General features: G+C 46.1%; 1 protein-coding gene across 1 annotated transcript in view; it reads left to right on the forward strand.

The window, feature by feature from the left end:
- Positions 1-23,102, forward strand: part of DRP2 (dystrophin related protein 2) — a 48,941-nt gene that overhangs the window by 16,485 nt on the left and 9,354 nt on the right. Inside the window, exons 2-17 of the mRNA XM_033412438.2 lie at positions 958-1,138; positions 5,259-5,422; positions 7,011-7,167; positions 8,582-8,702; positions 10,680-10,948; positions 11,313-11,459; positions 11,903-11,981; positions 13,670-13,730; positions 14,046-14,107; positions 15,548-15,622; positions 16,552-16,753; positions 16,977-17,062; positions 18,962-19,119; positions 19,465-19,631; positions 21,500-21,611; positions 22,865-23,001. Coding sequence (XP_033268329.2) covers positions 1,022-1,138; positions 5,259-5,422; positions 7,011-7,167; positions 8,582-8,702; positions 10,680-10,948; positions 11,313-11,459; positions 11,903-11,981; positions 13,670-13,730; positions 14,046-14,107; positions 15,548-15,622; positions 16,552-16,753; positions 16,977-17,062; positions 18,962-19,119; positions 19,465-19,631; positions 21,500-21,611; positions 22,865-23,001 — 2,114 coding nt within the window. The 5' untranslated portion in view covers positions 958-1,021. The remainder of the gene's footprint in view (positions 1-957; positions 1,139-5,258; positions 5,423-7,010; positions 7,168-8,581; positions 8,703-10,679; positions 10,949-11,312; positions 11,460-11,902; positions 11,982-13,669; positions 13,731-14,045; positions 14,108-15,547; positions 15,623-16,551; positions 16,754-16,976; positions 17,063-18,961; positions 19,120-19,464; positions 19,632-21,499; positions 21,612-22,864; positions 23,002-23,102) is intronic.

Below are 23,102 nucleotides of genomic sequence, written 5' to 3' on the forward strand. Positions count from 1 at the left end.
AATCCTCTGCTTATCATTCAAGGCATGACCCAATCTGGCCACAGCCTCACCTGCTACTCCCCACAAAGCACCTACCTTGTACTCTGGTCACACCATACATTTTATTTTTGTGCTGTTTGGAATGTTCTTTTTTGTTTTATCTTCTCTGCTTAATAGCAATCTGATTTCTCTTTTATGACTCACTTCAAGTATATTTCCTCTAAGGAGACTTTTCCTGACATGACCAGGTAGAACTCACCTCATCCATCCCTTCACTACAACCCATAAATACTTCTACAATTAATGCAAGTAACACTTTATGGCTTGATTTTCCCCATGTCTGTTCTCTCCGTATGTGAACTCCTCAGGGACAGGCACCATGTCTTTTTCATCTCTGTGCCTCCCAAACTCCAGCCATACTGAACTTACTGTTCTCTGAACATGCTGTGCTTTTTTTGTGACATCCGCCTTTGCACAGGTGGGTCCCTCTGCTGGGAATGCATTTCTCCCTTTCTTCCCTTCTCTGCACAGGCAAACATCTACTGAGTCCTTCAAGACTCATCTCAAATGCAGTCTCTCTGAAATCTCAGATAGAGTTAGTTGTTCCCCACTCTGTGCTCCCCTAGCCTTCTGGTCAAACCTCGATTATAGCATTTTCCACATAAGTGTTTTATTATCATTATCAGCTTATATGACTGCCCCCCTCCATCTCCCACACCCCATCCCCAGGCAGCGAAATCTCAGCATATAATCTTTGTGTCTCTAGCACAAAGCACAATAGAGAAACAATAAATACTTCCTTGATCAATAATTAAATCAAATTTTGATGGTACATGATAGCCTGGGAAAAACTATTGGATAGGTAAGTAAGCTTTGAATACTTATTTACATAACTGGTCAAGGCACCTCTAGGGAAGTGGTGGATTTGCAGTCCTTTTCTAGATCTTGACTCTAAATTTCTCCTTGTTACTCTTCCAGGTGCTTATGCTCAGCGGTTGGTGCACTGCCTATCCTCACTGCCCCCCCATGAGCCTCAGTTCTGATGCAACCTATGGTCATGCAGGGATGCCCTTATACCCTCCCACGATGTCATGAGTGGCGGGCAGCTGACCACTTCCATCACAGCAGCAGCCTCCGAAGCACCTGCCCCCAGCCTCAGGTAAGAGGCCGAGAGCAAAAGAAAGACCTGTGGAGACAGGGTGGACACATGATCTGTGTGTGATCTTGTGGGTATCCATGCTTCCTAAGGCTCAGGGGTACTGTCCATATACATGAAACCTCTTGGACAGCACGAGGTCTCCTTTGGCCCATCCTTGTCACTCATGAGGCCTTTTATGGGGGGGGGCATGGGGCAAAGGAGGTGTGTTGAGCTGGACAAGCCAAAGGGCCCACAATGGCTGAGGGGGCTGGTTTTATGTTAACCTCCCAAGGGAGGTCCCAGAAAAGCATGACCCTTCAGGGTACAGCCAAGGACAAGACAGGACCTTCCTTTGTCTTGACTTCTCTGTGGCTTACCTCATATTCCACACCTGCAGAATATTCCCTCTCCTTCCATTGGCTCTTCTTCTCAAGTCCCTAGTCTTACTCACAGTGGGTTAACCCCACTAAGGCTCCCCTGAGTTTCATACTGGCCTCTCCTGTCTCTCTCCTCCTGTAGAAGTGGAGTGGTGGTGCTGCGTGTGCCCACCTGCATATGTTCTAGGTGGTCAGAGTATGTGTGAGAGGCAGTAATCCCAAGAGGGCAGCCCCCTTTCCTGACAATTAAGGAGGTCCAAGGGAAAGCTGACTAGACAAGAGAGAAGTATCAGCATACTTTGGCTTGCCCTACAATGCTTTGGGGTCCAGAGGCCACAGGAGTGTGTGAAAGTACTGTTTCTTAGTATCTCACAGATGGACTGCAGCGCTGAGTCACTATTCAGCTGCAAACAGCAGCTGAATATACAGGGAGGAGGAAGAGAGCGACACGGATGGAGAGGTGGCATGGATGGAGAATGTAGGTGCTGGGGAGCCCATTTGGGGGAGAATAATGAGGGAAAGTCAAGGTCCAGAGAGGCATAAGACCCAGGTCCTCCCAAGCTGTTTTCACATGTCTAGCCAGAGAGAATTTGCTGCTTGTAACGTATTCTCAAAGTCAGTGTCAGCTGAGAGTCCCCCTGTGCACCTACCCCTTCCCCAGACTGGGGCTTTCAGAAGGTTGAGGGATTGAGAAGCATGGGTCCTTCCATAAGGCTTGCCCTGCTCATTGCCCACCCCCTCCAAACTTCTCCACCTGGCAACGGGACCTGAAGGCTTCATTTTGTGACAGAGAATGGTGAGACCAAGCCCTCTCCTCGGTCACTGTCTAGTTTCTTCTCTTCCTTTTCTATGGCTCTGACTTTGTCTTAAAGTTTCAAGAGATAAGGAGAGAGCCCTATGGGGAGTGGGGAGTGAGAAGCAAACATTTTGGCCACAAAAGCCAGAAGTAGAAGGCTATTGATAGGGAAAGAAAACTATGATTATTCATTATTTGCCTATTGTGTGCCTGGCTCTGCCCCAGGGGACTTGTGATTATTAGGGGGAACTCGGAGGGGAAAACAGGGTGATGGAGCATAGTAAAGGAGCCAAATGGGGGCATAGGAAACTGAGAAGAAGGCTGGAGGGAATGAAAGGCTAACATGGGTGGAGCCCAGCTCATCGTGGGTGCTTCCATCAGAACCAGACAACTAGGCTGTGGCTGGATCACAAGAGGCCATTTCTAACTCTGGGGCATTCCCAGTCTGGGGAACTCTGTGAGACTGGCTTGGGACCAATTATCCCAGCATAAGCCAAGCTGCGACATAGAGCTAGAGCCACTCCCTGCTCTTGGCCTGCTGTCCCCTGCCATCCCCCATCCACCCCGCAAGGCTCTACCCCGTAGTCCCAGAAAGGGTCAGGCAGCTGCTCTAACTATTCCTGTAGGTGGGCCTCAGCATGGAAACAATGTGGAACTGTGGAAAGCCCAGAAGACTCTGTGGGAGATAAATGAGGATTGGAACAGAACTCTTTTTGGTCAAAATGAAGTGTTTTGCCTCAGTGCTGAGGGGTGGGGGCCCAGCTTGGGAATGTTAACCTTTCTCCAGCCAAGTCTGCTGGCAAAGGAGAAGAGTGGCCACCTCCAGAAGGGGCCCTGCCCCTCAGGCCAGGGACCTATGACAGCACAGGCAGGGCACAGGAGCCTCTCTGGCGCTGGATCCCTGCATGGAGTTTCTGGGTTCCTTCTTGCCCTCTCCCCACCCTGCAAAAGTCCAGGGGGGATTGCCCATTGACCATCCATCTCCCCCTGGCCTTAGAGTGCAGGCGGAGGTCTGTGGGGACAAGGCTCTCCCTCTTCCCTCATTTTCACTGTGGGCTTGGGTCAGTCTTCTGCTGCCCACCTTCCCAACCACAGCTCTGTCCCCAGGTGTGCCACACACATCTCTCACTGCCTCTGAGGAGGCTTACTTAGTCAAGGACAAGGCTTATCACCAAGCTCATTGTCCTTCCAGACCTTGGGGAAATTGCTTACCAGAGGTTTGTCACCAAAGCAGTCTGATCCTTTCCTTCACCTCAGGGGGTGGGGGTGGAGGCAGAGTGAGTCCTTTGTGTCTTCCAGGGAAAGGGAACATAAATCAACAGAAGCTCCCCTCTTCGTGCCCCTCCTCAGCACCATGGAATGCTCAGTCCCACTCTCACCATCCTTGCCAGTCTGGGAGGGCCCTCCTGGCCCCGGTGTGGCGGGCCCAGTTGGGAGTGAGCCGGAATTCCCCAGGGACAAAGCCCTGATTCACCGTCTGGAGTCCTGACATAGCCGCCCCCTCTGGATTCCTGGGGGGTCAGTAAACAAACAGGGTGACAGATCCCGCCTCCTGGCCTGGCTCAGCTTTGCCCACCCTCCCTGAGGGAGCCTGCTCAGAGCCTGTCAGGACTCTGCCTTTAGCTCACCAGGCACTGGGTCCAGATTTGTGTGGAGGGATCATCATGGAGCTGTCCAATCCTGCAACTGGGTCCCCAGGCGGCACAGGTAGGGTCCGCTCCCAGGGACGCAAGGCAACTGAACTCAGAGCTTTGCCCCAGAGCCTGGCTGCTCTCCCGCTTCTCCTTCCGTGTGTGGCTGCGAGCTGTGGGTTCTTTTTTAAATCTTGAATATTTTTTATTCTATAGATTGGGCATCATTAATTTTATCAACAGATATTTATTAAGCACCTACTGTGTGTTAAGCACTTCGAGCCGTGGTTTGAATGGGATGATTGGTTTCCCAACTTCCTGAGAGTCTTGTGTGGGGAGGAGGTATGGTTTGGGGGCAAGGGGAGACAAGAGGAGGTTCAGCCACCAGGACCGTGTGCTTTCCACAGGAGGTGAGGAGGTAGACAGGCAGGCAGGCAGGTGGGTTTCCCGAGGCTGAGATTTCCTCTCCACACTCCGCTGCTCTCCACCCCCTTCTGCCCCTGGCTGCGCAGGTTTGGCACTGCGTTGAAGGTAGCTAACTCCTGAAGGGCTACTTGGCACAACCCACACTCCCCCAAACCCCACAATACCCTACAGGGTGAGCAAGTGACGGGCTCTGAACTTGACGGCCCAAGGCGAGACTTTGGCAGGCTCCACGGCTGGTCCTCTTAGCTGTCGACTCTGGTCAGAGTCCTTTGGAGATCAGGATCCAAAACGCTGCTTTAGCCCTTTCTCAACCCATGGAAGATGAACAGTGCTCTTTAGGACTCTTTCCAGCCTTCCTGACTGTGGCGGAAAATGTGAGCGGGGAAGAGGAAAAGGGAGCACCAAGGCCTAGATTCACTTGGAAGTAGGACATCATCTACTACTGATGGCTCTCTCTGGCTGCTCTCTCTCTTTCTTTCTCTCTCTCTGGAACTTTGTGGGACAGCCCTTCAGCTTTCTTTTCTAGAAGGTTGGCTAAACTGTGGGACACTGAAGTAAGAGTTGCAGCTCACCTTGAATGTCATGGTTGCCTATGTTTGGGCAATTCTGAGCAGCTCTTATCTAACACAAATACGTCTAGGGTCCCATCTGGGCAGTAATCCTGGCACAATTTGCAATAATAAGAGTGATAATGATAGGAGTCAGCAGTTAAAAGTGACCGACCTGTACCAAGAGAGGACCTTGCCATTAACAGAGCCATGGAGTCATCCTTCCTCTCAACCCCCACCCCTGAACACACCCCAGAACCAGCCCTTCTCTCCCTCTGTTCACACTTGTCCCACGCTTGGCTTGGTGCAGACCAGGGTGTGGCACACTCCAGGGCTCACAGAGGTGCCTGTGTTTCTGTCCAGGTTAGAGCTGCTGCCAGCACCCCTGCGCCTCCTCATGATGGTGCTGGGGTGCCCTACCTAAGCCCAAAGCTATTCAACGGGTCTGTTGGTGCTGCTGGACCCCTGGAACCACCAGCCATGAATCTGTGTTGGAATGAAATCAAAAAGAAGTCGCACAACCTCCGGTAAGGCCTGGCCCCTCGAAACAGGGGCTTTAGGGAGTTGTCTGGGAAGGTGTTGGGCTCCTCTTGCTGCTGTAGCTCATCATCCTCTTCTCAGCCTTCTCGTCAGCCTCACCCTCTGTTTCTCCTCCTTTTCCTTCTCTGGAACTGGGGGAAGAACACTGGGTCAGAAGTCAGGAGACTTGGATTTGAACCTCAGTCTTGAATAGCTGTGTCACCTTGCATAATTGGTTTGAGTAACCTCTGAATTTTAGCTTCCACTTGTTTGTATTTTTTTAAGGAAAAAAAAATGAGTAGAAGAATAATAGATGTCCTAACTGTCTCCCAGTGTTGTTGTGAGGACTCAAATAAGATATGAAAATGCTTTCTGAACTTAAATGTATAAGTTCAGATGTATAAATGGAGGATACGATTACTGCCTCCCCCTCTTCCTCTCATAACTGTCCTCCATCTTGGTAGATCTCATCTACTCTCTTTCCCATCTTTTTATCCCTCTATTCCTGTCTATTGCTTATCACCCACCCATGCCTCCCCAAAGTAAGGGCGAATCAGTAAGAGCCTGCAGGCAATTTCTGTATCAGTTGTTCCTCTTTCCTCTACCCTTCTCTATAACCCCTGCCGCCCCCACCCCCCACCCACACTTTTCCTTTCTACTTCCTATCATCAAAGACCAAGCTCCTGGCTTCTGGTGGGTTCTGGCGGGGATGAAGAGTGTGGAGAAGTTGAAAGAATGCAGGCTCTGGAATCAGACAAACCTGAGTTCAAATCATCGCTGTACCAGTGACTTAACTGTGTGACCTTGGACAAATTACTTAACCTCTCTGGGTAATAGCAGTGCCTACCTCACGAGGTTGCTCTGAGAATTAGTGGAAGCAAAAATGTAGTAAAAGGCTTGGCCCACGTGGTAGGGACGCAAGAACTAGTTAGCACTGTCGGCTGAGGGGAATGGGCTCGATGGATGCACACAGCCTGGGCTGGCCTCTGGCTTCCTACCACTTGGACCTCAGCTCATGGCTCATTTGTGGGGGAAGGCAAGCAGAGGTGATTATGCGGTACCCATTTTCCTCCTTCCATATATCAAACTTCCAGCCTATGTTGTCCTCATCCTTTGGGACCCCTGGGCTGCTTGTATTTGTATGCAGCCTCACACACGTGCGTGCCCAAACTCAGCCACCTGACGCGCCCTTTCCACCTACTGCATCCGCTTCTGCTCAGAAGGCAGCCTCCAAGAAGCCTCTGAGGATGAGCAGTTTGGCATGACTTGAGGTCCTCTAGGACAAGAGGGCAACCAGACAGCTGTCACCTCTAATGGCCTTGCTCAGTTCGCTACCCTTCCCAGCGTGATGCTGGACACTCAACTGAATTAGCTGACGTCTGCCAAGTGTTTTGGTACCGTACTCCCTCTGGAGGTGCCTTGGGAGCCTTTGTGGGTGGGTCAGAGGGAGGGCTCTGGGCCTCCTCCCACTTCAACCAGAGCAGCACCTCTTTCATCTGTTTATATATTAAGGTTCCACATATGTATTTGTTGGGGAAAAATGTTTTGCAACTTAACAAGAGGATTGAAAATCACTGGTCTTACCATTGTGTGCAGCGCCCGCCTAGAGGCCTTCTCAGATCACAGTGGAAAGCTTCAGCTCCCTCTCCAAGAGATTATTGACTGGCTCAGCCAAAAGGATGAGGAATTGTCAGCTCAGCTGCCCCTACAAGGGGATGTGGCCCTGGTGCAACAGGAGAAGGAGACGCACGCGGTAGGTTAGAGTTACAGAGGCCGTGGTGTGTAGCCTCTCCATCGGGAAGGGATCTCTTCTGCAACACCCTGACTGATGGATGCCCAGTCTCTGCTTAGATGCTTAAAGTCACAGGAAGCTGTGTACAGTCCTACTGGTCTGTGGATAGTACTCCAGAGAATAAGTCAAATCTTTCCCCTCTATTCTTCCCATCAAATATTGACCTCCCTTAAAATTCTGCGCTGATTTGTAATGGGGACATGGGAAAATGAACATAATATAATATTAAGTGAAAAAACACAGGATACAAAACTATATACAGGTGGATCTCAACTGTATAAAAATCAATATAGATATGTATGTATGTATACACATGTATACAAACAGAAGAAGAAACTGTATCAAAATCTTCACAATGGTTAAATCCAAGTGATGAAATCAGAGTTCTTTTTAACTTTCTTCTTCATACTTTTCTGAGATTTCTAAGATTTCTGTGACATATATTACCTCTATAATCAGAAAATAACAACATGCTTCTTAAAATGAATCCAGAATGCACCGGAAGGAATGATAATTATGTGATGTGACAGAGGTGTTAGCTAATGGCAATCATATTACATAAATGTTTGAAATCAGTATATTGTGCACCTTAAACTTATGCAATGTTATATATCATTTATATCTCAATTTAAAAGATGAATGCAGAACGGAATACCATACAACAAGAAAATAAACTATAAATGTGTGCCACAGCATGGATACATCTTAAAGACAATATGCTGAGTGAAAAAAGAGCCAAATACAAACAAGAGCACACATTGTATGATTCCATTTATATAAAGTTAAAAAATGGGCAAAATTAATCGGTGGTGTTACAAGTCAGGATAGTGGTTACCTTGGGGGAGGGGGGAATGAGAGAGTGACCAGAAGGGGTCATGAGGGAGCCTTCCAGGATGCTGGTGGAGTTCTGTTTCTTTATCTCAGTACTGGTTACAGAGATTGAATCACTTTATGGAAAGTCATTGAGCTGTACACTTTTGATTTGTATACTCTTATTGGTGTATATTTCAACAAAAAAACTAATTAAAATTTTAATATAAATCTTGCCCATCCTGGCTTTGATTTCTCTAAGCCCCTCACAGAGGACTTTCTGAGGCTTCCAGAAAACCAAGATTCCCAGAACCAAATCCCCACATTTCACTCTACCCTGTGGCATAGACAGACCCATTTCAGAGTAAATAGACCTTCCAGTGTCAGAGTTATTCTTCTGCCTAAGGAGAAGACTGCTCTTCTTTAGTCTGAGTAGCCCAAAGATACAGGATAACGCCAAAGGATCAAGCTGCACTGAGGAGAAGAAAGATTGTCAATTGCAGGATGGATTTCAAAGCAATTGAAAGACTTTCCTTCCCCATTGACCATGTTGCTAACTTCACAGGCCTTTATGGAAGATGTCAAGTCTCGGGGCCCCTATATCTACTCTGTGTTGGAGTCAGCTCAGGCCTTCCTGTCCCAGCACCCATTTGATGAATTAGAGGAGCCTCGCTCTGAGAGCAAAGGTGGGTGATCTTCCCCTCTTTCATCTTCTTCTTGAGCTGTGAACAATTAAACACCTTCCTGCCCTCCCCAAACTCATTTTCTCAACTGTTACCTAGGAGGATAATTTTCTCCTGGGAGTCCAAAGTTAGGAAGAAGCCAGATTCACACTATAAGATAAAGCAAAGAGAACAGAGCCCGGAGCAGGGGAGATGACCGTGTGGCCTAAAGCTGTATGTAGCTCTCTGGAGCATCATGTGTGGCCATTTAATAAGGCATGAAAAAGAAAAAAAAAAGACTCAAATGCATTAAACTAACTCAGTAAGTAAAAGTAGTAGTATGTCCTTTAAAAGCATACTGCTTTATTACAACATAGAGAGGCATGTGGCACTGCTATAATCAACCAGAAAATAAAAAAAAACCTTTCAAAAAATTCTAAAAGGTTTGGTGATTGCATTTGAAAAGAAAAATGATTGTGGCTCTTTAATTCTGACCCTGGTGAGTTCTGGCCCTCTTTCATCAATAGAGCCGGTCACTGTAGGTCTAGGTTTAAATAAGGCAGCAGGGTGGGATCCGTGGTGCTCAGGTCTGAGTGGTGGCCCAGCATGCCCTCTTCTCCAGAAAGAGGCTTCAACCCTCTGAGATTGGTTATGTATAGCCTGAAAGGACCCTTTGTTAATGCAGCCCTTTGTCAATGCTGTTGACCCTCTCAGTTTACCTCGAGCCCCTCCTACTGAGTACTAACTAGTACTCAATTTACTGTCCAATGGGCCTCAGATAGAATGAGCTCAAGAGAGCAGGACAATTCCAATTAGTCTGGAGTTTGGGGGCTCTGAATATACTTCTGAGGGGAGATCTGAGGGAGGAAGAGGAAACTTACAATTTAGGAGCCTAGGTGGAAAGGCTGGGCAAATTATACTAACCTCTCCTTTGTTGGGTCTTCATAAAATACCTCCCTTTTTCGGAAGGAAGTGGGCAGCAGACACTAATGCAAAATCGCATTCCAAGGTCATGTGAATAGGACTCAATGATTTGTCTCACTACACATCTTAAATATTTTACTCACTCTTTACCTTGCCCATTTTTTAAGAATATGAGGAAATCCTCATGATATAATAAGTGGAAAACACTAGTATGGTCTCCTGACTGTGGTGGTGGGTCCATGAACCTACACATGTGAGAAAATCGCATAGAGCAAAACACACACACACACACACACACACACACACACACACATACACACAGAGAGAGAAATGAGTACAAGTAAAATTGGGGAGGTCTGAACAAAATTGGTGAATTATGTCAATGTCAATATCCTGGTTGTGATATTATACTATAGTTTTGCAAGATGTTACTATTTGGGGAAACTTGCTAAAGGGTACATGAGATCTCTGTATTCTTTCTTTCTTTCTTTCTTTTTTAAAGAATTTAGGCAGGAGCTGGAAGTGATGTGAGACCACAGGAAAGCTTTATTTATTTATTTAAATTTATTTTTGGCTGCATTGGGTCTTTGTTGCTGCGTGCAGGCTTTCTCTAGCTGCGGCAAGCGGGGGCTACTCTTCGTTGCGGTGCGCAGGCTCTAGGCACGTGGGCTTCAGTAGTTGTGTCCCGTGTGCTCTAGAGTGCAGCCTCAGTAGTTGTGGTGCACGGGCTTAGTTGCTCCGCGGCATGTGGGATCTTCCTGCACCAGGGATCAAACCCATGTCCCCTGCATTGGCAGGCGGATTCTTAACCACTGTGCCACCAAGGAAGTCCCTCTGTATTATTTCTTATAATTGCATGTGAATCTACAATGAACTCAAAATAAAAATTTTAATTTTTTAAAAAGCTGAATCTTCAAAAGGAGCTCAACTATGAAAAAATGCATTTGTGTGTGTGTGAATATATATACACACGTACATGCACACACACACACATTTTACAAAGGGCTATCTGTCTCTGTCTTTCCATGGCTATCCTTGCCTGGCTGGCCTGACTTGACTTCGTGCCTGCCCTTGCAGATACCTCTCCCAGACAGCGGATCCAGAATCTTAGCCGCTTTGTGTGGAAGCAGGCAACGGTGGCCAGTGAACTATGGGAGAAGCTGACAGCCCGCTGTGTGGACCAGCACCGCCACATTGAGCGCACTCTGGAGCAGCTGTTGGAGATCCAAGGGGCAATGGAGGAATTAAGCGCGACTCTGACTCAGGCTGAGGGAGTCCGAGCCACTTGGGAGCCCATTGGGGATCTCTTCATTGATTCACTTCCTGAGCACATCCAGGCTCTTAAGGTATGCAGGCCCCCTCCTGTGGCTACAGTCCACCCCGGGACCAGATGTTCCTCCCAGACCCTGACAGTGTTCCTGCTGCTGAGGCTCCATTGTTGCCCTGAACTTCAATAGAGTCTGTCCCAGTTTCTGTGCTAGATTTGGGGGCTGGTTTAGCTGAAGTCTCCTCTGTCCTTCTACTGGCTTCTCTTTCCCTGGTGTCTTCTGAGAGTAGAAAAGGAAGAGGATAAGGACAATGCCCCCCCCCACACCTTAGTCTGGTTGCCCTAATAGGCAAGCACTGAGGTTGCGCTATTAAAACAAAATGACTAATGGTTCCTCTTTCCTATTTTCTACCTACTGTGGCACTTGGGTTTTGGTTCTATAGCTATTCAAAGAAGAATTCTTCCCCATGAAAGATGGAGTGAAGTTGGTGAATGATCTGGCCCATCAACTTGCCATTTCTGATGTGCACTTGTCAATGGAGAACTCCCGGGCCCTGGAGCAGATCAACATCCGGTGGAAACAGCTACAGGTAAAAGAGAAGCCTGGAGTGAGGCATGAGGAAAAGGCTTGGTATAACTAGGCTTGGAGGGCAACTTACCCAGGCCCAAAGGAAGTGAAGGGGCATTGAAATGGAATCTATGTGGGAAAAGAGTTGTAGAGAATTTGGGGCTAGGAAACAGGCTTCTCAACCTCTAAACTGCAGGAAGTGATTAAAATGGTCTGAGAGGGGCCTGTCTGCCCCTCAGGGTAGACAGGGGCAGATGAAGGGTGTCTGTGACCTGGAATTAGGGATGCTCTTCTCTGACCCCTGGGAGTGCCATGGGAAGGCTAGGATTTGGGTGAATGTTAGGAGGATCTGGAACTGAAGAGGCAGCCTCTGAGGGAATTCACAGAGATTGCCAGAGGCATGTGGAAATCCTACCCTGGATATCTGAAATGAGTCCACTGACTTCTTGCATCTTCTTTCCATAGGTGTCAGTTGGTGAGAGACTTAAGCAGCTCCAGGATGCCCACCGGGACTTTGGGCCTGGGTCACAGCACTTCCTCTCCTGTATGTGAGACAAACTGGGCTTCACTTGGTAGAAACTCAGCCACCTTCCAAGAGGGTCTACTCTTGTCCCTTGGGGGCCTAGTGGGAGCGGAGTGTACCTTGGCATCTAAGAAGCAGTAGGATAAAACAGTGTAGTGTAGTGGTTAAAAGGACAGGCTCTTGAGTCAGAGAGACCTGGATCTGAGTCACAGCTGCTCGACTTTATATCTTTGCAAGCTTGAAAAAAATAGCTTAACCTTTTTGAACCTCAATTTTCCCATATGTAAGAAGAGGGAAAATATTACATAGCTGGTAGAATTATGGGAATTAAATGACTTTATTGTTCCAACAATATTTCTTGATGGCCTACTGTGGGCCAGGTACTGTTCTAGGTACTGGGGCTACATCAGTGAACAAAATAGACAAAAATCCTTGGACGTGGAGAGCTTACATTCTACAGGAGGAAGCCAGACCATAAACAAATAAGTAAAATATATATAAAGTCAATCGGTGACAAGTGCTATGGAAAAAAAGTAAAGCAGGGAAGACGTGAATTAGGGAGTGCTGGACTTAATGAGGGAGGCAACTGAGTGGAAACCTCAAGGAGGTGAAGGAATGAGCCATGTGGATATCTTAGGGAAGAGCAGAGGGAACAACAACTTCCAGGACCTTAAGGCAGGGGCATACCTGAGGAACAGCAAGGAGGCCAGTGTAGAAGTGAGTGATGAGGGGAGAGAGCAAGAGGTCAGAATGGGAGCAGGAGGCCAGAGCATGGAGGGCCTGGAGGGCTATGGTAAGAACTTGGGATTTTATTCTGAATGGAATGGAGAACGATTGCAGGGATTTGAGCAGAGGGATGACATGATCCGACTTATGTTTTAACAGAGTGTTGGGGGGCAAGAGTGGGAGGAAGGAGACCTATTAGGATGCATATTGCAACAATCTAGATGAGGGATGATGGTGACCCAGATCAGGGTGGCAGCAGTGGAGATAGTGGAAATGTACAGATATGAAAATTAGATATGCACACAGAGCATTCAGCAGAGTATCTGTCACATAGTAGGAACTTAATCAATGTTAATGGTGATTAGAACTATTGAATTATAATCACTGGCATGCAGATATACCTGCAGAGGGCTCTTGTACCCAGGGAAACTGCAATGAGGAGGTTCGCCAGGTGACTGAGCCTCTCCTGGAGCATCCGGATGTTAAAGACACAGAGCAGAGAGAGACATCCTTTCCCAGAGTTCCTCACCAGAGAGGAGTGAGCAGTCCCATTCCCCATTGTCCCACAGGACTGAGAAGCTTGACCTTCTGGGGGAAGGGCTTTGAGCCCCATGAGGAAAGTAGAGTCCACTTCATATCCACAGCAGCACACCAGCTGCCTTCTGCTGAATGGATAAAATGGCAGACAGCTCAAGGAGAAGATAGGGTGGCCAAGGCCACCTGTTCATGCCCTTGTCATGTCTCTGGCACATGAGGGTATCAGTGACAACCTCTTCTCCTTCCCTCACCCAAATGACAGGGAGAGAAGTGTGTTCCTTAAAAGTGTTTACCTCATGCGCAGGGGCTGTTAAGAGCTGGCAATGAGAGTCAGGCATCCCCTTTTGGGCTTAATTACTTCTTTGAGAGGATAGAGCAGGGGAGTAACCAGGGGCTTGAAGAGCATTAGTGGTCAGCTTCTTTCTCTTTCTCTTCTCCCTCACCAGCCTCTGTTCAGGTTCCTTGGGAAAGAGCAATTTCACCCAATAAAGTTCCCTACTATATCAAGTGAGTGACCATCTGAATCGGAAATGGGTCAGTCACCTGCCCACCCCCTCCTTTTCCTGTCTTTTTTTCTGTCTATCCCTCTCACCCCTTACCTGTTGGGATTCCTCCATCCACTCCAGTTTTTCCTCCTGCTCATCTCAAGAGCTCAAGATTCTACCTGGTAAAGGTGAACCCTTGTGCTTTGGGATCCTCAGGGTTCACCCTCAGATCCTGTTGCTCCTTGCATCCAACCTATTGCTGAGGGGTGTGTGCATGTGTGTTTGAGGGGTTGGGGGGTGGTATAGACCCTGGCACTATTGATGCTTTTATTTGTAGCCACCAGGCTCAGACCACATGCTGGGACCATCCCAAGATGACTGAGTTATACCAAACCCTAGGTAAGAATTCAAGTTTCCTGTATAGTGTGGAGATCTATACAGTTGCCTTTGTCCTATAAGAATATAAGGGAGTAGTATTCCATTGTGTGTGTGTGTGTGTGTGTGTGTGTGTGTGTGTGTGTGTGTGTGTGTGTGTGTGTATACCATATCCTATTTATTCATTCATCTGTCTACAGGCACTTAGGTTTTTTTCATGTCTTGGCTATTGTAAATAGTGCTGTGATGAACATAGGAGTGCATATATCCTTTTGAATTAGTTTTTTTATATTCTTTGAATAAATACCCAGAAGTGGGATAGCTGGATCACACACACACACACACACACACACACACACACACACACACACACACACTCAGCCATAAGAAAGATGAAATCTTGCCACATGTGACAATACAGATGGACCTTGAGGATATTATGCTGAGTGACATGAGTAGAAAGACAAATACCATATGATTCCATTTATATGTGGAATATAAAAAGAGACAATCAAAATAAATGAACAAAACAAAAACAAACACATAAATACCGAGAACAGAGTAGTGGTTACCAGAGAGGAAAGGGTAGGGGGAAGTTGAAATGGGTAAAGGGGTTCAACTGTATGGTGACAGATGGAAATTAAATCTTGGTGGTGAGCACTTTGTAGGGTATACAGCAGTAGAAATAAAATTTTGTTCACATGAAAGTTACAAAATGTTATAAACCAATGTTATCTCAATAAAAAATAAATTAAAAAAAATAGAAGGGAATCCTATTCAACAAGCAGGTGAGGGTGGAAGTGAGTGCTTGTGCTTTTTCCAGTAGCCTTCTTTCCTTTCCCCTCTGCACCTCCCTCAACTGGAAGCTCTATACTCTCCCTGAACGATTTTATCATCACATTAGGTAATTATGCTTATAGATGTGTACTAGAGCTTCTTTGAAAGATACTATCCAGGCTACGAATATGACTCTCATGTGCTTTATCTTTGACTGCCAAGAGAGACTCACTATTATGTTGTAAATTTTACCCATGTTGATGCATGTGACTATAGTTCATTCATTTTCACTGCCATGGAGTGTTCCATTGTATATACCACAGGTTCCTCAACCATTCTACTGTTAATGGACATTTCGGTCATTTCTAGTTTGGAGCTAACAAGAACTATGCTGCTTGGTCAAACAAACAAACAAAACATGTGAAAATCACTGCTCTAGGATATATAGCTGGCTGGGTCATAGAATATATGAATGTTCAATTTTACTAGGTAATACCAAGTTGTTTTCCAGTGTGATTGTATCAGTTTACACTTTCACCAGCAATTCTCATTCATCCATATCTTTGCTGACACTTGCTATTGTCAGACTTTTATTTTTTGCCAATCTGGCAGGTGTAACATGGTATCTTGTTGTGGTTTTAATTTGCATTTCCGTGATCTGAGTGGATCTCTTTCCATTCTCTGCAGCTGATCTGAACAACATTAAGTTCTCAGCTTACCGCACTGCCATGAAGCTACGCAGAGTCCAGAAGGCACTGCGTCGTAAGTCTCCTATTACACTTCCCTTATAGCCTTCATCCCACTCCTACCCTTCCTCATCTGTTGACTGTTTCCCACTTTCATCCCACCTGTCCAGTGTTGTAGATTGGCTTTGTGGGGACTCTCCAAAGGCTGGGATATGCTGGCTGTGGACACCTGATTTTTCCAGGGCCCTTCTATTTTCCCCAACCCCCAGACTTATTTCCAAATTAACGCACAGCTATCCTCTTCCTTTTACCTTCTTCCCTGCCCAAAACGGATAATCAAGCAAGTGTTTTATGGCAAGAAGTATCCCAGCAAATGGTTTGGAGCCACCGGAGGCTTGTTCTTTCACCATCTTGGGGTTATTGGATGTAGCAGCAGAACTGTTGAAGCAAATGCCAGTGGTTAGGGGACAACATGGCTGCAGATATAATGTGCCTTCTGTCTTTTCTCTGAGACACTGTCCATTCAGTCTTCCTGGACCACGTTATCTGGCTAGGCTGATTCCAGCATTGGAGGTAGTTAAAAAATCCTCCTGAGTTATGTCACATTTACCCAGGCATACCTGAGCCTTCATAACCAGTGTCTAGGTTTTCAGAATGAGGTTCACAGACCAACTTATTTGCAGTTGAAATGCATGTAAAGACAAAGAAAGTTTAAAATAATGGTATTCAACCCCTGGGAGTTTACCCAAATCCCACCATCTTCTTGAAACTGATGTCAAGAAACATTTGGGTATAGAAACATTTGGGGTTAATTTAGGGGGCCTTCTGCTGCCTTCTCCGTACTTGGGTTGAGGGTCTTGGTAAACGGCAAGCTTGTTTCATACTTACAAATGGTTAGTCTGGAGATTGAGTCAGATTTGGTGATGCTGGTGGCCATATCTTCCTGTCTAGTCCCTGGGGTTCTACTTTTGGCTATACTTTCTCCTTCTCTCCTTTCCTTCCCAGTGGACCTGGTAACTTTAACCACAGCCCTGGAGATCTTCAATGAGCATGATCTGCAGGCCAGTGAGCATGTAATGGATGTGGTGGAGGTCATTCACTGCCTGACTGCCTTATATGAACGACTGGAGGAGGAAAGAGGCATCCTTGTCAACGTGCCACTCTGTGTGGACATGAGCCTCAACTGGCTCCTCAATGTTTTTGATAGGTAAGGGCTTGCAGTCCTGACAGCCTCCATGGTGAAATTCAGTGGGACATCTGGAGTGGGCATGGTGGGAAGGAATTGCTCCCCTGGTGCACTTGGACTCAGCTCAGCTTGGGGGCATGTCTGGCACAGAGCCCTGCTGGGATCAACCCTGTGAGGGACATGACTGCCAAGATGTTAACCCTTTATAGATATTCATATTCTCAGTCTCTTCTTTTAAACCTAGTGGTCGCAGTGGAAAGATGCGGGCATTGTCCTTTAAGACTGGCATTGCATGCCTGTGTGGCACAGAAGTGAAGGAAAAACTGCAGTGTGAGTACAACTCCAAAGTTTGGAGTAGAGTTGTGTGGAGGGAGAGGTGTGGTGGGAGGAAGAAAAGTCTAAGATAAGCAGAAGATGAGTCTTATGACTCAGCAAAGGGCTACTCAGGCTACCTTGTAATGCTTCCTGGTCCAAACTATTGCAAAGAATCCACGACAGCCAAAGGCCAAGATGGGTCTAAGGCCTGTTATTATTCCCACTGTTACTCCAAGGGCATTGGTTTCTTCTGATCTGGTGTAATTACTTGATGGGGATCTGAGTTGGGATCCTGGGATACCCAGGACCTGGACTTTCTAGTTCCATTTCCCTTTGGCCTATCAGGCTTAGCCCTCTCCCAATCTGAAGCTCAAACCGCATCACACAAATGTGGAAGAGGACAGTTTTATTGTTTACGAGGCAGGTGTGTGCTGGTTTTTATAAATGGAATGGTTTTCACTATATAATACATCACTGAGAATTGTTCAATTTACCCTGACTGTCAAAAGCTTTGAAAGGCATTTATAGTTTTGGGGGTTTCCTGAGAACCTGCATCATCAACACAGGCATCTGAAATAAAATAAAAAGCTATACATTAATAAAAAAAAACTACGTCACACATTCTGTTGGAGACTTCCCATGTGATAACGTGGGTGGTGTGCAATAATCCCCATTATCTGGGAAGTGGACAACATGTAATTCTGTAGTTTGAACCTCTCTGGTGTACAGTACCTTTGCTTTCCCCTCCATCCTCCATCATTTGTACAGCATTTTGCATTTTTCTGCAACAGCATCATTAGTGTCAAGTGTTTAATGTGCGTTGACCACTGTGCTACATGTGGTGAGTACAAGGTCCAGTTAGACATGGTCCCTGCCTCAAGTGGTTTACAGTCCAGAAGAGGATACAGAAGTACACAGAAAGCATTTTTTAGAGTGCTAATTAGAATAATCTGAATGGCAAAGGATATGTGCTATATCAGATCACAAAAGAGTGAGGACAGCCGTCTAGGAAAGATTTACAGGGAAGAAGACTTTTCAAAGTATGTTCATATCTATGATATAATTTATTTCTCCCAATGTTCCTTTGAGACGGGATGGACAGTGATGATTTAGTCTCCATTTATAAGTAAGGAAACTGCAGCATAGAGTGGTTCATGACTTACCCAAGGTTTCACAAGCTAGTCAGTAATGGATCCAGAAATAAACCCCAGGCCCTCTGCCTTTTGGTTTTGTTCCATTTCTGGGCCTTAGGTGAGGTATGAAACGGACAGACAAGAACCTCTGGAGGAGGTTTTCTAAAGTTGGGGTGGGACGGGCGAGTTCCCACAAGGGCAGATATAGACCATGCTCAAATATATAAGTACCATAGTCTGTTCCACAATGATTTAGAGTGAATTCTTAGATGATCAAATGTTTTGAATTATCCCCTTTTTTTGGATTATCCATGCCAGTGTTTCTTTTCATTTGTGTGGATAACTGAGAGATTACTGCAGTATCAGACTACATGGGCTACATGAACAAGAGGGGATAGGGCAGACTGACTGCAACTCATATTCAGGCACCCTTGAATCCCACACCCCTTCATCTTTCTTCTTGAGACTTTGTTTTCCCAGCAGTGTCATATCTGTGTCTGGCACCGCTCTCACACACAGCTTGCTCTCTGTCTTCACCCCTCTCTCCCCTTCTCTTTCTGTCTGACTCACTTTTTTCTCTCTGAACCCAGAGGAGTGCTGCTTTTAGAACACCTGGACTTCTAGAAGGTCAGGGATGGACCTTTAGGTATTCCAATTTCAAAAGTCATTAGCTAAGTCAATGTGCTCTTTCCCTGTCTTCCTTTTCTGTTCTTTCTCCCCTCACCAATTCTCTGGCCATTCCTGTATTGGGCTTGGCCATGACTTACGGTGGGGCCAGCAGACCTCTTCAGCCAAGTGGCCAACTCAGGCAGCCAGTGTGACCAACGCCACCTTGGTGTCCTGCTTCATGAAGCCATTCAGGTGCCCCGTCAGCTGGGGGAAGTGGCGGCCTTTGGGGGCAGCAACGTGGAGCCCAGCGTCCGTAGTTGCTTCCGTTTTGTGAGTATGGAACTGGGGAGGGAGGAAAGGAGGAATGATGGGACAGACGGTGGGAAGAAGGGAGGGAGGACTGAGAGCTGGGCTTTTGATCTGAAGTACTCAGATGCAAGGGAGTTTGTTGGGCTGGAGCGACAGGGCAGAGGGTTCTCTGGGCTTTTAGGGTCAGAGTCCTGAGGGGAAGGCACCAGGTCAACTAGGACAGGGTAGAAGGTGGACACCTCTGGAGAACAGTCTAACCCACAGTCCAACCAGGTCTTGCTGTTTCTCCTCCTCCCCTGAGGGCTGCCATTCTGGGCACAAGACACTGGGCCTCAGACATCACTACTGGGCTTCTTGTTTCTCTAGAGCACTGGGAAGCCAGTCATTGAAGTTGCACAGTTCCTGGAATGGGTCAACTTGGAGCCCCAGTCCATGGTGTGGCTGGCTGTTCTGCATCGGGTCACCATTGCTGAACAAGTGAAGCATCAGACCAAGTGCTCTATCTGTAGGCAGTGCCCCATCAAAGGTTTCAGGTAGGGAAAGCAATACCTGCTGGCGTGATACTAATAATAAATAGGCCATGTTACATATAAACCATATATTGCAAAACAGGGCATTACATAATTATATAATTACAATTAATCTATTGTATGTTGTGATATACTGTTATAATCCTTTCTACTGCAGAATGTTTAACTTTTAAAAAACTCAAAAATGATGAAATTTTTTTCTGTTAGTTGTGTTATGAAGTATTCAGACCTATAAAAATGTATAGAGAAGCAAAAGGGGGTGGGGTGGGAGAACAGCACAGAAAGGGAAGTAATTTGTTCATTGTTTCTCAGGGAGCATTAAGTAGAACCCAGAAGCCCCAGCATCCTGACATATGAGAACACCTACGCACCAAAATGTGTGCTGGCAAATGTGCTACTCTCTAGAAAGCAAAAGAGAAACGTGATATAGCATTGGCTAATTTCCATGATGTAAATACTCCCACTGTGGCCAGTGTCAGGCTACCCATAGGAGGTCAGGAAGAGACACACAGTTGCACACCATTTATAGTATTTCCACCACCAGGTATAACAGATGTAGACAACCTCGAGAGCATAGATAATAGTGAAATAAGAAGTGATGAGTTTGAGTATTTATTACCTTTGTTTTTAATACCATTTGCTTAATTGTGAGTTTATACAATTTAATTTTTAAATAATGGCTATATTTAACAACTGGCTTGGAAAATTCCTGAAATTTTAACAACCAGCTCTCGTGAGCTTGTATGAGCAGGCTCCAGCGCCCCATGGTGGGCACCCACCATCAAGCTGAAGAAACAAACAATATTTTACAATATATTTATATATATTATATAATATATTTATATATCTACGAATTTATATATTATATACATATTTTATATAATATATAAAACAATATATTTGAAGTTTCCTTGATTATATTTCCCTCCTGTCCCCACAAAGGTAGCCGCTACCCTGAATTTGGCTTTCATCATAAAATGCTTGTTTTTACCACTTTAAAGCACTAGCACATACTCTCTTTACAACCACCCTGCTTTTTATAAGCAAATGAGGCACAGAGGTGGAGTTCACACTTCTGGCTAGTGTAGCTCCAGGATAAGATATCAGATCCTCTGACTGTTCTAAGTCTAGACATTTCACCATGCTATGCTATTAGGTCTGCGCAGTCCAATCAGGCTTTGGAATTGGATCTTAAGGGCTAGTCTATATTCAGTCATAATAGAGTTATTATTATAAATAACTTTGGGGAATAATTTTTAGCCAACTTGCCCACGGCTGATAGAATCAGTTGTTTTCATATTGAAAGTGTGCCTTCTCCAAGGAAGGTGGTCATACCTGTGAAACTGGACCCTTTCAGGCCACCTTTGTTTAGAAGGTTATTTGATATAATGAGCTCTTTACCCCATCCCAACCTCCCTTTTATTTTTTATTTTTTTCATTGAAGTATAGTTGATTTACAATGTTGTGTTAATTTCTACTGCAGTTATACATATATATATATATTTTTATATTCTTTTCCATTATGGTTTATCATAGGATATTGAATATAGTTCTCTCTGCTATACAGTAGGAGCTTGTTGTTTATCCCACCCTTCCTTTTAAAAAAGATGGTGAGACAGGGCTACTTCCCGAACTTCCTGGGATTCTGAGCATGTGATTTCATGGAGATTTGTGGTCTCTGGAGTAAGACTAGTTATCTAGTGAGGACTCTATCACTGCTATGCATAGGAGGTTAAGTGCTCCGCGTATAGGAGGTTATGGTTCCATGCCTCACCCCCTTTTAATGTATGTGTATATTTGGATGTTTGGGGGAGGGGGAGGTCATTATAGTACATTGCATCCTGTTTCCTACCACCTCTCCTTTCCCCAAGGTATCGGAGTCTGAAACAATTTAACGTGGACATCTGCCAGACCTGCTTCCTGACAGGCAGGGCCAGCAAGGGCAACAAGCTTCATTATCCCATCATGGAGTATTACACCCCGGTATGGAGCCTCTGGGCTGGGCGGGAGGGGCAGGCAACTCTCAGCTTCTGGGTGCTTGATCCATTTTGTCCAGCATTAGCTCACTGTATTCTGCTCTCCATTGGGGAGCATCCTCCAAACAGGCCTGGTGATTGACCAATTTGGGGGATCCAGGGCTGTCCTTCTAGCAGAGCTTCTCCCTCACCCTCACTGGGGCGGTAGCTGGCTGTAGCACCCCAGGACATTCTTGGCCATCTAAAAGACACTCACTATACTCCTGCAGAGAGAAGTCTCAGGAAAAAATAGAGACAGCAAGGCAGTTACAGGTGACTAGCCTTCGATCGCTCAATTTAGTTTTTCCTGCTTAGCTTCCTGGATTGTTTCTGTCCCCTGGTCTTCACCTGCTACCTTGTCATTGCTTCCATCCCTTCTAGTCAATACCAAAGTTTGTGCTCAACTTCATTACTCAGTCTCTTGCGTGAAAAGGGGGTATGCTCTTTACCTGGGTCCCCAAAATCAACTGGGCTTTCATTGGAAACTGTGCCCTTCATAGCCTCCTGAGCCCAGCATCCCTGAACTCCAGCCACAGAATTTCTCCTCTGCTATGTTCAGGACTCAGACCTCCAGGCTTAGCTTCCTGAGCTGACTCTGCTCCCTAAACTCCTTTATTGCTCTCTCCGCACACATTCTCCCAACATCCCAAGCATATCTCCAGCTCCCCCCACTGCTCTCTCCCATCTTACCTCCCCATCTCCATAATCCATCTCCCTGAGCTGTCATCTCTTCTCCAAGTTCTGTTGACACAGAAACATGTGTGACCCAATGGAAGCAGTGACCTTGACCTTTATTTTTCTTTTATTATCATTTTAAAATAAACATTATTAACGTCATACATGGGAAACTGGCTAGAGATGGTAGACTGATAATTGTCTAGCTCCTGCTCATCTTCTACATCCCTAGAATTTATGTAAAAGATATTTAAAAGTTAACAAATATACGATCATGTAAAAGATTTAAATTATATAGAGGTGTTTAAAGTATAAAACAAAGTCCCTTTTTCTCCTCAGTGCGTTCCCCACCCCTCAAGTCTAACTTCCCTGAGGCAAGCAGTGTTCACAGTTTGACATGTATCCTTCTAGATCTTTTTCTAGGAGCAAGGTGTGGTAAATATGAACAAGAGTGGACTACCAGTCATGGTCCGTGCTCCAGGGGAGTGGCCACACCTCCCTAGAATAGCCCATTAGGGTGAGTCCCTCTATCTTGTCTCCTCCCAGACCACATCCAGTGAGAACATGAGGGACTTTGCCACTACCTTAAAGAACAAATTCCGCTCAAAGCATTATTTCAGCAAACACCCTCAGCGAGGTTATCTGCCTGTGCAATCAGTGCTGGAGGCTGACTACAGTGAGACGTGAGTACCGGTAGCTGAGCAGGGGCTGCAGGCATCCTCATTGAGCCTAGGGATGTGCTGTGAAGGGGCTGAGTCTCACATGGGCTAGGGCAGTCTTCCAG

This window comes from Orcinus orca, chromosome X (genome assembly GCF_937001465.1).
Source record: "Orcinus orca chromosome X, mOrcOrc1.1, whole genome shotgun sequence".
NCBI classification, from domain to species: Eukaryota; Metazoa; Chordata; class Mammalia; order Artiodactyla; family Delphinidae; genus Orcinus; species Orcinus orca.